This window comes from Syngnathoides biaculeatus, chromosome 16, assembly GCF_019802595.1.
Source record: "Syngnathoides biaculeatus isolate LvHL_M chromosome 16, ASM1980259v1, whole genome shotgun sequence".
NCBI classification, from domain to species: Eukaryota; Metazoa; Chordata; class Actinopteri; order Syngnathiformes; family Syngnathidae; genus Syngnathoides; species Syngnathoides biaculeatus.
Genome location: NC_084655.1, coordinates 17,531,018 through 17,544,220, shown reverse-complemented (window position 1 = coordinate 17,544,220; position 13,203 = coordinate 17,531,018). Strand labels below are relative to the sequence as shown.

The 13,203-nt window shown below is 40.8% G+C and overlaps 1 protein-coding gene across 8 annotated transcripts in view; it reads left to right on the top strand.

The window, feature by feature from the left end:
• The first annotated feature begins 737 nt into the window (after positions 1–737).
• Positions 738–13,203, top strand: part of LOC133513991 (LIM and SH3 domain protein 1-like) — a 31,381-nt gene continuing 18,915 nt past the window's right edge. For 3 of the 8 annotated variants that reach the window (XM_061845184.1, XM_061845182.1, XM_061845180.1), the window contains exon 1: positions 740–1,151. In XM_061845184.1, coding sequence (XP_061701168.1) covers positions 1,083–1,151 — 69 coding nt within the window. In that variant the 5' untranslated portion in view covers positions 740–1,082. Of the gene's footprint in view, positions 1,152–13,203 lie in introns of all 8 variants that reach the window. The other 5 variants (XM_061845185.1, XM_061845183.1, XM_061845181.1 and 2 more) reach the window with 3 other exon arrangements.

The following is a 13,203-nucleotide window of genomic DNA, read 5'->3' as shown; positions in this document are numbered from 1 at the left end:
CACTCATTTTAAATTTTTCCAAGTTAATTTCTTTAGGTAATACTTCCATTTGAGTACAAACCCTTTATTTGTTCATATCATCATTCATATTATTCATAACAATGATGTACATCTTAAGAGTTTAAAAGCCTTTTTAGAAATGTGCATTGTCAGTAGTTTATCTTTATGAGAAATAAAGGATGCACACAACAATAACAGTGGTGTTTTGCAATTGTTTTTGTACTTTTTGTTGAACGAAAAAATTCATTGCATGTGTTTCATCGATGAACCAAGCAATACTTTACCCTATCCAATCAGAACTGGTATTTAAACATTCACATTTTCACATTTTGATATCAACCCCAAAACAATTGAGATCTTCTCGGAGGGAGGTTGCCAGTGCAAGAGCAATCAGCAGGTGTCAGCATAACCACGCGTTGTCATGACATTCAGGGGGACACTTGCAGTGAACGTGGCAGCGGCAGATGTGCACGAATGTGAAGCACGACAAAGCTGCAGAGCAATTTTAGTTCCCCCCCCCCCCCCCAACACACACGATACGCACACGTAACACGTAGGGTCGATACGAATAACGTAACACAGCCTATGACACATTCCCCTCCAAATATAAAAACAGTAACACAGTCGGCAAGGTGCGTGATGTGACGTGTTCGCCCTTGATTCGTTTTGACACTTGACCAAATATATCTGTTTTTTTAAATTGACGAGAGTCTCCCACGCAATTTTCTTCGAGAATCGGGGGCGCGCGCCTCGGGCAGGGAGGGGCGGCCGCGACCGGGGAGGGAAGATGAGGCGTCGGGGGCGCGCTTTCCGCGTTGGCTGGCTGCTTCTCGCTCCCCGTACCAGTGGACACTGACAGCCAGCTGTGCGGCTACGCGACGACGATAACAGCTGCGGACCCGCCGCCCTCGAACATTGAACACCCCCCAACCCTCCGGTGTCCGCCTGGGAAGTCAGAAAGACTTCAAAAAGAGAGAAGCGAGGAAGAAGAAGAACGAGGCGGTGAAAAAAAGAGGCTTGTATCGTCTTCGTCGTTGGTGGTTTCTGTGCTAGCTTAAGCTAAAGACCAGCATTCCTCCGACATGAATCCGCTGTGTAGCAAATGTAATCTCGTCGTCTACCCCACGGAAAAAATCAATTGCTTGGACAAGGTAAGCGCACCGGAGTCCTTTTAATGGTCGTTCTCGTGTTTGCGAAATAACCCTCGTTCGTTCGTTGTCGGTTTACGCCTGTTCTTTTGGATGTTTAAAAGGAGACACCTTGCGTTTTTTGTGTGTGTGAATGAGTCGAGTAGAAACCCTGAAGGGGACACACAGGTATGGCTAACGTTGCAAGCTAACGACGATACATCGCAAACACTTGGCACGATAGCGCCTTCTTTTCGAATACAGATGCCAAAATTTAACTTTCATGTTTTTTTTTTCTTATTTAATTTTAAATCTGTCTGGTGTTAAAGGATAGACCACACACACGAGCCTGAGACTGGCTTGGGCCTTCAGTTTGGTAGCAACCGATCGAATCTGTTACGTCACCACATAAAATTCCAATTTAGCCCCCTTATTACTAGTTTTGCGCAGTTATTTTCATAATAAACAAAATGCAATGTGGTCGTTCCCTGCCAGGGGATTCCCTGCTGCCACGGGCTGGCCCTTTAGTGTTCAACGTGGAATGTGTCACACACCCTCCCGTCGTTAATCCTGCACATGATTATTTTGTCAAGATTCGATGTCAATCCCATACACGAGGTTTAATCTCGTACTCAGGTGGCAAAATCTCATCAATTGTGGAGCCGATTGGAGCATCAGCGTGGGGGGGGGGTACTGCGAGATGAGGAACAATTGGCTGTGTTTACAGATAAGAAGGCTGTTGTAATTTTCTAGAAGCTTATTTTTATTTATATCTCAAACCCTGTTGGATGTTTTAGCAGGGGAAGACGGCATACAAGACCAAGCCTTCTTGGGCCCTCCACCTTGATAGAAACTCCCTCTCTTCCATTTTTGTACACATTTCTTAATCGAACCGTTCAAATCTGGTCATTTCCCGTCAGTGATAGTCCGCAAGCCTTCTGATGTCTAACCTGGAACTTGTCACGCACCTTCACCTTCCTAATCCCACACTGAGGGATCATTATTTGGCAAATCTCTTTCAATTCCAAGGAGAAGGGAGACATAATCTAACATTCAGGTGGCATATTTCATCAATTGTACAATTGTAGATCCCACCGGAGAATCCAAGTGAAGAGTAGCAAGCACAGCAAGTTTCTGGGCTGTTGCATGCATTTACATGTGAATTTTTTTTTCTCCCTCCCCAAGAAAGTTATTGTTTCAAAAACTTGTGGACCCACACAAGCCAGAGCATGCATGCTGCAACTCCACATGAGGGTGTGGTCTCTTTGCTTCTTGTAAAAAGAGCTGGAGGCCAAGTGGATGATTTCTCTAATGGATGTCTGAATTGCCATTGACAATCAATCCCTTATGGTGCTTGTTTGTTGACAGATGCATTATCTCAGCTGCCACATCCTCTACGGGACTTTTTATGACATCTAAAGTGGGTGGACATCATGTTATGGTGTCCATTTTTGGTTTAAAATGTGCTTAAATCCTTCAAAATTATTACCCATAAATCCTGTGTCCAAAAGTCTTACAAATGCTACATTCCAAAATATATTTAACCAGTTTGTAAGCAAAAGAATTTCAATATTTTGTTGATGAGGTAGAAGATAATCACCCAGTACTATGTCAACTTTTGGGAACAAAAGAGCTTCTATCTTAAATTTATATCCATCCATTTTCTGAGCTGCTTATCCTCACAAGGGCCGCCGAGGCTTGTCAAAGGCTTACATTTAGTTTCTAAGAAATATTCCACGTAGGCCCTAAAGTATAAAATATAAGTCTTGAAAGTGTTAACTTTTGGCCTTACCTGCAGGTTTTTAATTTAGGTCCTACAATTTGTAAATTCTTCATATTCTTAAAAGTTGTAAATCTGAACGCTCTAAAAGCTCTTTCGTTTAATAGTAATAACACCTTATTTAGGTCTTCAGTTAGAAATGTCTTCTAAAAGTGTTTTAAATCGGGATCCAAGTCTTAAATTTAGGTCTTAAGGAAGTTTAAAATGTCTTTAGAAAGACTTAAATTAAATAATTAAAACAGATCTTGTCTTAAATTTAAGTCCTCGCTTTTGGTTTTAAGTCCTAAAATGCACATTAAAAAGTAGTCTTAAACCTAAAGCGAAACAATTTTATCAAGTACATTTCTTTCAGAAGGTAAGTTGATGTAATTTACAAAGTTAAAAATAGAAATTAAAATGCATCTTAAAAGCATTTAGAAACAACAAATAAAAATGAAAGATAATTTAAAAATAAAAATTCTCTAAGGCTTTCAAGTCTTAAATTGTCTTACATCTACAAAAATATATAAAACTCTTGAAGTTGTCAAATGCATGAAATGTATCTTTTAAAATGTCTTAAATTTGACCTCCTTAAATGGGCAGACACCCCTGGCCTATATATTAGGATGAAATCTAGTGTGGAGTCCCTTAAGTTTGAGTCCTCTGACCACACTTTGCTACTACCAGCCTGAGACATTGGTGACTGTTGGCAAACGTAACTCAGATGTACCCCTGACTAATGGAATATGACTAAAGCTTTCCGCAAATGCATCAGATGGGGATATTTTGTGCAGACTACTACTTAAGTCGTGCATGCTTACAGGCTGCGTGGTGGAGTCTAGCCTGAACCAGAGCACATTCCGCTAGAGTAGACGAACCCTCCCATGAAACGTGCTCCGTTTGAACTCTGCTGCGCTGTTCCTGTGCTCTTGTCTCCTGGTTCCATTCTGCATTGATGCACTCCATAAATCGTTCTCTTTTCCTGCTCATATCATTGGTGTTTAAGTGTAAGATCAGTTGGCCGGTCCACTCTACTGCTTTTGCTGTGTTATTCACAGCTGCCTAAAAAAATGCCTTTACCTGGCGCCGCCTCTCTGCATCTACACTCCAGTCCCCACAAAGGCTTACTTGTGTGACAGCTGCATTCCAGTCTAGCCCAGCAGAAGAGGTGCTGCCTGGGGCAAGCATGCCAAAAGACATGTCTTCCTCCTAGTTACTACCCATTGGTGGTAAAGTATGAGGACTGTATGTGTGAGTAGGGTTTTTGTGGTAGAATGTGGACATTATGCAGCGTTTCACCTCACAATTGGATTCTAGTGAACTGTTCACTGGAAGGCAGATTTGTGAAGGATTAGGCATTTTGAATCTGTGCATGTCTCTACATGCAGGTGAAGAGAACATTCGCTTCCACTCAATACCGTTTCCATAAAGTCTCTGTACAATGTAATTACAAAAACAAATCAACAGACAAATCTTTGGAAATTATTACTCAATGAAGTAAATGTTGATTCCCCCCCCCCCCCCACACACACTTTACAGTGTGACTTTTACCCAGTTTGTTGCCACAAATTTGATGCGTCAGTAGCATAACCTTTATAAGACTTGGCTTTTCGCAAGCACTGCATTTGATTTCATTTAACCCATGTGATCATGTGACATCGGTGCCAGCATCTGGTGTAATGTATTAAATGACTTTCACAGAAGGATGCATGAGATAGGTTTATATGGAAAAAGATGACCTGCTGTGGCGACCCCTAATGGGACAAGCTGAAAGAAACAAAGAACACAGGATGGGTTGGTTTCAGATTCTGATGGTGCAACCTTGAGAAAAAACATGTTTGTATCACGGCATTGCAATTATATCTGAAATATATTTAGAAATGGTTGATTAAACATTTGAATCCTATCTAATGTATTTTTGCACCACATGCATTTTTTGGCATCTTAGTAACTGTTAAAATATTTTGTAAAATTAAAATACAGTAGCTGTAAAAGTACTTTTCAGAAAATGAGTAGCTATGTCTGCCCTTTGTGACATTAAATCAGAGCAAAAACTACTAATGTTAGCATATTGTAGACATCTCACATCAATTCTTGGAGCTTGTTGAAAACATTCAAGACATTAGTATTTTAATCTCATTTTTAATTTGTAGAAGAGTCGTGGGTGGCGATCTCATAAAATAAGATTTTGTATGAGAAGTGTGACTTCCTCTGGCAGCCACTTTTTGTAAGCACAGTTTGCATATCCTTCCTCAAGTCAAAGTACCTGAAATTCCAAAAACAGGTTTTTTTTTTTCAGCAAAGGACAAACTCAATGGACCCACTAATTATTGATCACGAGAACAGAAGGGCGAGTGACCATGTCACTTTGCTTATACCCACCCCCAAAAGAAAAACCTCATACTGCAAATAGAAAGTTGTTGTACTTTTGACCTACCTTGAAACTGGTAACCAGCCCATGTCTACTTTCAACACAGCAAGTGAGAGAAGTGAGTTTCGGGGTTTAAATAAAGAATAAATGTTTCTTTTACACATACTTTATCCCACCCCTGATATGAGCTCTCTAAAATGCAGAATATATATATATATATGTATATGTGTGTGTGTGTGTATGTTAAGTCACCCACTCCTTGTCTGGCTTTTGTGGAAAGCGACACCGGGATAAAGCTTACAAAAATTGGGCTTTTGCATGCTGTCAAAAACAAGTACCAAGTGCTAAGTATCATTTTAGTGTCTTGGCATTAAGGAACTCCCTTGCAAAAAATTGGTATTGTCTCTGTTACAGCTAAGATACTACCGCTGAGAAAATTCACAAGTCATCTTTGTTCCCTTCAATTTCTATGTCGGTTATTTGTACAGAACAGTGATATGAGCAACAGCTCAATAATGGTGGCTTTTTCGTTGATGTAGATTTTCCAGTGGCTATAAGAGGTGTCACAATATTTAGCAGCAGACTGTGACAGTCACCTGAGTCATTGTATGATCCTTCTTTCTCATCACAACCAGGAAGCAAATTTGCTGTTTTATACTGTTTCTAATTTTAATATATAGAGTAGAAGCCAGAAGTTTATGTTCTGTGTAAAAACACAATATATTTTATCTTACTGTCTGAAGTCAAATCAGACTAAACCTCCTGTTTCAGGTCAGTCAGGATCACCAAAATTATTTAATTTTGTTATGCCACAATAATGGGAGGATTCCATACATTTCCTTAGTATGGAATAGAATTTCTTTTGAACTGGATGACTTGGGTCAAACGTTTTGAGTAACGTGACGGTACTGTGCTGCAATCCTGGCCCATTCCTCCTGATAGAACTGGTGTAACTGAGTTAGGTTTGTCAGATGCCTTGCTCGCACACGCTTTTTCAGATCTGCCCACAAATGTTTGATGGGTTTCAGATCAGGGTTGCGTGATGACCACTCCAAAACATTGACTTTATCCTCAAGCAACTTTTGAACCATTTTGGCAGGATGCTAAGGATCATTGTCCATTTGGAGAACTCATTTCCGCCCATGTTTTAGCTTCCTGGCCGATGCCTTTATAATATCGCCACGTAACGTTCTTTCTATATGATGCAGTCTATTTTATGAAGAGCACCAGTTCATCCTGCTGCAAAACATCCCCACAACATGATCCTGCCACCTCCATGCTTCACAGTTAGTATGATGTTCTCAGGTCTACAGGCCCCCCCGCCCTTTTCCTCCAGATGTAACCTTGGTCATAATGGCCAAACTATAGTTTCATCAGACCACAGGACATGTCTCCAGAAGATAAGATCTTTGTCTTAGTGTCTTTTGGCAAACAATTTTTTTCGTTTGTTTCTTGAGGGGTAATGCCTTCATTCTCTCAAGGAAGGAGAATGTTTGAGGTGTGGCCTTAAATATATCCCCAGGTGTTCTGTCAATTAACTGACCATGTTGTCGGTTAACCCATCAGGAGCTTCCATGGCCATGACCTCATTCTCTAGGCTTACTCATGTTCTTTTGCAGATATAGTACTTTTTCTGTGCGTAAACTTTTGACCTGGAAGAAAATAGAAAAGAAAATTTCTCTCATTAATGTGGCATTTAACAAAATTTTGATCCTGATTGACCTGACTGAAACAGGGAGAGGGTTGGTCTGACTTGACTTCAGACCGTGAGATGATAAATATGAAATGTGTGTGTGTGTGTTTGTAGACAGTCGCTTGTAGACTTAATGTATATAAACTTTTGGCTTCAAATGTTTGTATAGCACCTCAAAACCATAATTCCTCTAGTCTATGAACTGATCTTGTGTGTGCATGTCCTTAAACACTCTGAAGTGTGATAATGTGCACGCTAAGCACATCTATGAGCTTAGCGTGTCTAATCATAATACCAGCAGCGGCCAAGTCCGTCATTTTAGCAACATGCTTGCGTGTTAGCGGCAGCGGCCAGATGTAAAAACGTTTAGGTTGAATCCAAAGTTTTGAATCGATTAAAAATAATAAAATGCTACATCAAATAAAGTGGAATAAATGAAATAAACTATGCGCAAAATCGTGCGGAAGCGGAGCTGTCTAATCAACATGGGAAGAAAAATACGTGTGCATGCAAGTCACAAGCTCTCTCTTAGAGAGAATTTTCAATGCAATGAGCCACACTAATTTGTGAGAAGTCCTGTTTGAACCCAGACTTGGTGAACAAGCTGTTCCTTGCAAATATGTAGAAGGTGCACTGTAATGCTAATGTGTCAGCCAGTCAAGTATAACACAGGCACACCTACCACTTGTATTCTATAATACATTTCCTACATAGAGTTATGTCTTGTTGAAGGCAGTTGTTGATTCATCCACTAGTTGCAGCATGCTATATTTGTTAGTTTCATTTCTGCTTTATTTACTGGCGATTGTGTATTAATGCGCTTGACTAACAGTAATAAATTGAATGCACTTTACACACTCATTAGCATTTTTATTTTTCTTAAATGACTACTTTTCATTGACCCCATAGTCACGTCATACCAATTGAGGTTTCTGTCATGAATATCGAGACATGATTTTGTCCATATATCGTTCAGCCCTGGAAGGTTCTAAAAAGTGACATCTGTCCCTTAGTTCATTTTAATTTTAGATTTTAAGTTTTGTTTTTTTCCAAAGTCTTCAATTTAAGTTTTAAAATACTTGAATTAAAAAAAAACTATACTTTTAGTCCTAAATGTCTTAAATTTAGCTTCTTCAAATCAAGAATTGAAAAGTCTAAATTCAGGTTTTCAAAGTTGTACATTTAAGTATTAAAAGGTCAGTCTTGAATCTTGGGTTCCTTATTAAACTTGCAGACACCCCCTCGGCTACAGTGGGAATAAAGAAATCATAAAGTAAAAATCTACTGTGGAGTCCCTCGAGATTCAATGGCATTTTATTATCGTGTTATTACATGACTGGTCGGATCCTCCCTATCCGCAGTGTACGCTGTCGTGAGCCTGACCGAGCATGTTTGCTCATGAGTGGACACACACATAACCTACATACAGCGCAACACACATCTAGTCTGTTATAATGCATACGCATGTGCGTTTGAGCTGCTAAGACGCACAGAGACAGTGGTAGTGTTTTTTTTTTTTTTTTTTTTTTTTTCATTGCTTTTTCTAGGGCTCCATCTCCGCAGTGTCCTCATTTTTCCATCTCACTGCCAGGTCATGTCTCCTGTAAAGCAAACGCTCAAATAAGATGGTCATGCTGTTGTAACGAGTCGAATGATCTGCTTGGTTTGTTGTCTTTTGGTGAAATGCAAAATGGCAACCACCTCTAGGCTGAGGAAACACCTTTTCTGCTACATTTTGTTTGAAGACAAATGAACACAATTGTGGTAGCGCCTCATGTCGGGACATAATCTAGGCGTTAGTCACTCTGCTTTGTGGTGGTGTGTCGGGAAGGGGGTGGGGGACAAAAATAAAAGCTTCAACCCATTTCACACTGACATTTTTACGGCTGTTTGTGTGCTGTTTAGATAGCGGGAAGATGGAATGCAGCAGGGTAAAAAGGTAAGTATTTGAACAGCCTGCTATATTGCAAGTTCTCCCACTTAGAAATCATGGAGGGGTCTGAAAGTTTTCATTGCAGGTGCGTGTCCACTGAGAGAGAGAGAGAGAGATAATCTTAAAAGAAAAATCCAGAAATCACAATGTATGATTTTTTTCATTTTTTTTAAACGATTTGTGATACAGCTGCAGATAAGTATTTGAATACCTGAGGAAACCAATGTTAATATTTGATACAGTAGCCTTTGTTTGTAATTACAGAGGTCAAACGTTTCCTGTAGTTGTTCATCAGGATTGCACACACTGCAGGAGGGATTTTGGCCCACTCCTCCTCACAGATCTTCTCTAGATCAAACAGGTTTCTGGGCTGTCTCTTCGAAACACGGAGATTCAGCTCACTCCAAAGATTTCCTATTGGGTTTTGGTCTGGAGACTGAGTAGACCACGCCAGAACTTCGATACGCTTTTTACGAAGCCACTCCTTGGTTTTCCTGGCTGTGTGCTTCGGGTCATTGTCATTGTCAGGGTGTTCAAATACATATTTTCTTCACAGTACGTAGAAACATTTCTATTTTGTATTATTGAAACCTGAATGGGGATGTTGAAAAAGTTCACACGAGGTAGGTCATTTCGCAATCCGGTAAAATCTGTCTTTTTCGGGTGTCCTGTGTGAAGCGTATCAGACAGAATCTGGAGGACAAAATCAGGTGGGAAATGTTCCACCTCTAATTTCCCCATAGGTGTGAATGTGAGTTCAAATGGTTTGTGTACAGTGCTATTCACTGGTGACCAGTCAGAGTGTATATCGCTTCTTGCCCAGAGTCGGCAAGGATAGGCTCCAGCATGTCCACTGCCCTAGTGAGGATAAGCCTTAATGGAAAATGCATGGATGGATGCTTGATTTCTTTTATTAGTACAGTGACCATGAGTGGCTTGAAATGCACCTACAAGTAAAATGAACGCCTGTTAATGTCATGGCTGCTTGATGAGGACACCTGCTACTCGATGTATGCATTTGATATAGCGTCTCTTGTTAACGTGGAGCAGTTAACGTCTCCTTTTCCTGCTTCATTTGAACGAATAGATGCTGTACAACTTGTTTTAAAAAGTTGCAGCTTGAATTAATAATCATTCTTGTGGAATATATTTATTAATATTTTAGTACCTGAGCATTGTCGCTTTGTGATGTTTCAAAAATAACTTAAAAAAAAAAAATCCCAAAAATGTGATTGGCCCAGTGTTTTTGATCAAGTAATTGAATCGAGACCGCACTGTAGGTCATCCTGATTATGTTCTGGCTTCTGGGTTAGTATCATTGCTGGCCTAACAGAAAGGATGATGATGGCTGTGTAAAAGGAAATAGCAGAAAGCTGGGGTACGTATGTGACCATTGTGAAGCCCATTTCACACTGCTATCAAAAGTGGCTTTTTTAATTGCCCATTGTGCTGTGTGGAAACTAGCGATGTGAATCGTGGAAGGACAATATTGATCCGGCTGTTTTCCAACGTCCATGGTTGCATCAGAGGATTCTCCACTGCTGGAACGGTGGTGTGAATTTTTAACACGACACTTACTTGTCACGCTCTTGTGTGGTTAAATCAATAACTTTGTGGAAATTACAAAAAAGAAAAAAAATGGCACTCGACGCACAGTAACTCTGTCGGGGTAGTCTCATTTTAAAGTTCGGGTTGTGCTTGAGTGACAGTAGATCATTAGCTGCATGCATGCGAGTGTGTGTGCAGGTGTGTACAGCTTCCAGTTGTGGTGTGAGGAAGTAACTCTCCAGCATGTCACATCAGCAGGTGGATGAGGTTCGTTCCAGTGGAATGTGGTTTAGCGGGTTTTTCGTGGTGGTGAACAAATGGCTCAGCTCACTGGATGACTTCCTTTTGAGTGCATCTCTCTATGGATCAGTAGAGATACAGTATGCCAATGTGGCCACCACAGTGGGATAGCAGTTGGCACGTCTGCCTGGCTGTCAAGAAGTTCTCGTTTTGAAATACAGCTCAGGCCCCGCCTTTTTTATTCTATTACCTGCTTAGTTACACATTCCAAAAAGATGCACGTTTTAATGGAAACTATGTTCTTCTTCTTTTCGGATTGTCCTGATTAGGTGTTGCCACACCGTGTAATCTTTCTCCATCTAAACCTATCTCGTGCATCTTCCTCTCCAACACCCACTGTCCTTATGTCCTCCCTCACAACATCCATCAACCTTTTCTTTGGTCTTCCTCTCGCTTGTTTGCCTAGCAGCTCCATCCTCAGCACCCTTCTGCCAATATACTCACTCTCTCGCCTCTGGACATGTCCAAACCATCGAAGTCTGCTCTCTCGAACCTTGTCTGCAAAACATCCAACTTTGGCTATCCCTCTAATGAGCTGATTTCTAATCTAGCCAACTTGCTTACTCAGAGCGAGAACCTCAACATCTTCATTTCTGTTAACTCAAGTTCTGCTTCCTGTTGTTTATTCAGTGCCACATCATGGCTGGCCTTACCACTGTTTTATAGACTTTGCTCTTCATCCCAGCGGAGACTCTTCTGTCACATAGAACACCAGACGCCTTCCGCCAACTGTTCCACCCCGCTTGGACCCGTTTCTTCACTTCCTCACCACACTCTACATTGCTCTGTATTGTTTACCTCAACAAGACTAAATTATTCTTAGGTGTTAATGTGTATGAGAGTGCTTGTTCATCTGTATGTTCCCTACGACTTCCTAGTGATTTGTCAGAATTGGCTTTAATGGCCAAGTGTGTAAAAATACAAGGAATCTTTCTCCGGCACTCGGTGCTGGACTGGTGCAACATTCATAACAAGGAACAACATCCATGGCGTACTCCACCATTACTTGCTCTATTCAGCAGTGATAGGCTTCAAAGTTTCAAAGTGAATGTGGTCAAACCAGCATACCGGAACAGATTTTGTTGGAATTTGAGGTTGTCACAGTGGCACTGCTGAAAGTTTCACAAATATTTACATAAATGACAAAAGTGGTGCACATGCAGACACGGCAGCAGGAAGTGTGGGAAATTGAGCCGTCTTGTCCAAAATGTATTCACCATCAACAACAATGAAGCACCACAGTGCCACTTGGCCCGTTGTTGTGAAGAAGTTAGTGCTCTAAAAGTAGGCCTGAACCACATTTAGAGTCATTCAATACAACTGAAGGTAACCACTGTGTTTTGCCATTCCAGTATTTTACAACTCGACATCAAGCTTGATTTATTGCCAGCTGTGCAGTATACTAAATGGGGAAGAAGTTGATTTGGACCTCGCGTCCACCATGTTACCGATTCCGGAGCTTCTTTTATGCTTTGTGAGAAGAAAATGACCAAGAGGGCTTGCTGTTCCTTCTTGCCCTTGCTCTTTCCTTGCACTCCTCCTGCTCGTCCTCCGCCCTTCCTTCCCTTGACGATAGCTACGTCCCTCCTTTTCCTGGCCTTCTTTCTCTCCTTCCTTGGCCACCCCTCCCTTCCTGCTGCTCTTTTCCCCCCATATTTCCTCCCTGTTTTGCCATTTCTCCCATTCTTCCATTGCTCTTAGAACAGACCCTGCCCAGTGCCAGAGAAGAAAGGGAAAGGGGGAAGAGAGAGGTTAGTTGGGTGTTGAGCAGGAAGGACGGCTGGCTGGCATCAACTCGTAAAACCTGTTGAGAAAGACTGCGAGATGTCCAAAAGTAGTTTTGGGATTGCACACTTTCCCAGCATTTACAAAAATCTTTCGCTCTCATGCACTCTCTCTCGCAATCATATTTAGGCCAAAACAGAATAGATACAAGTGCATCTGATTTACTTTATTTGATTCAACCTCTTGTTGAAATAGCATCGAGGCGATTTGCTATTTTAGATTGAAATCGTTCCAGTTTGTGGTTGGCTAATTTTGGCATCAACTGTACCCGAGGCTATTGGCGCTTGGTGTATTAAAACAGAAGGTTTGAGCAACTCCGGTCTTGACAAAGGTTTCAGTCTTCACTTGTTAAAAATGTGGCATTACAAAATCATCTGTTTCTTGGTTTTTAAACAAACACATATGTATTCATCAGAAGAACCAGTATTTTATTTTTGTATCTTAATGGTTTTTCTTACAAAACTGGGGTTAAACAGCACTTGGACGACAATTAATAGCATTAACAAATGAGATTTGTGGGGTACATTAGCATCACAAATCTTTTTTCCATCAATATGACAATGTTTAACTGTTACTTGAAAATCATCTGAACAGTTCATAAAGGCTTTGGGCAAAACTTTACATTACACACTGAACAGCGCAGTGTTCCATTTTGTTATTGCAGTTTCCAAATTTCTTTTAATCATA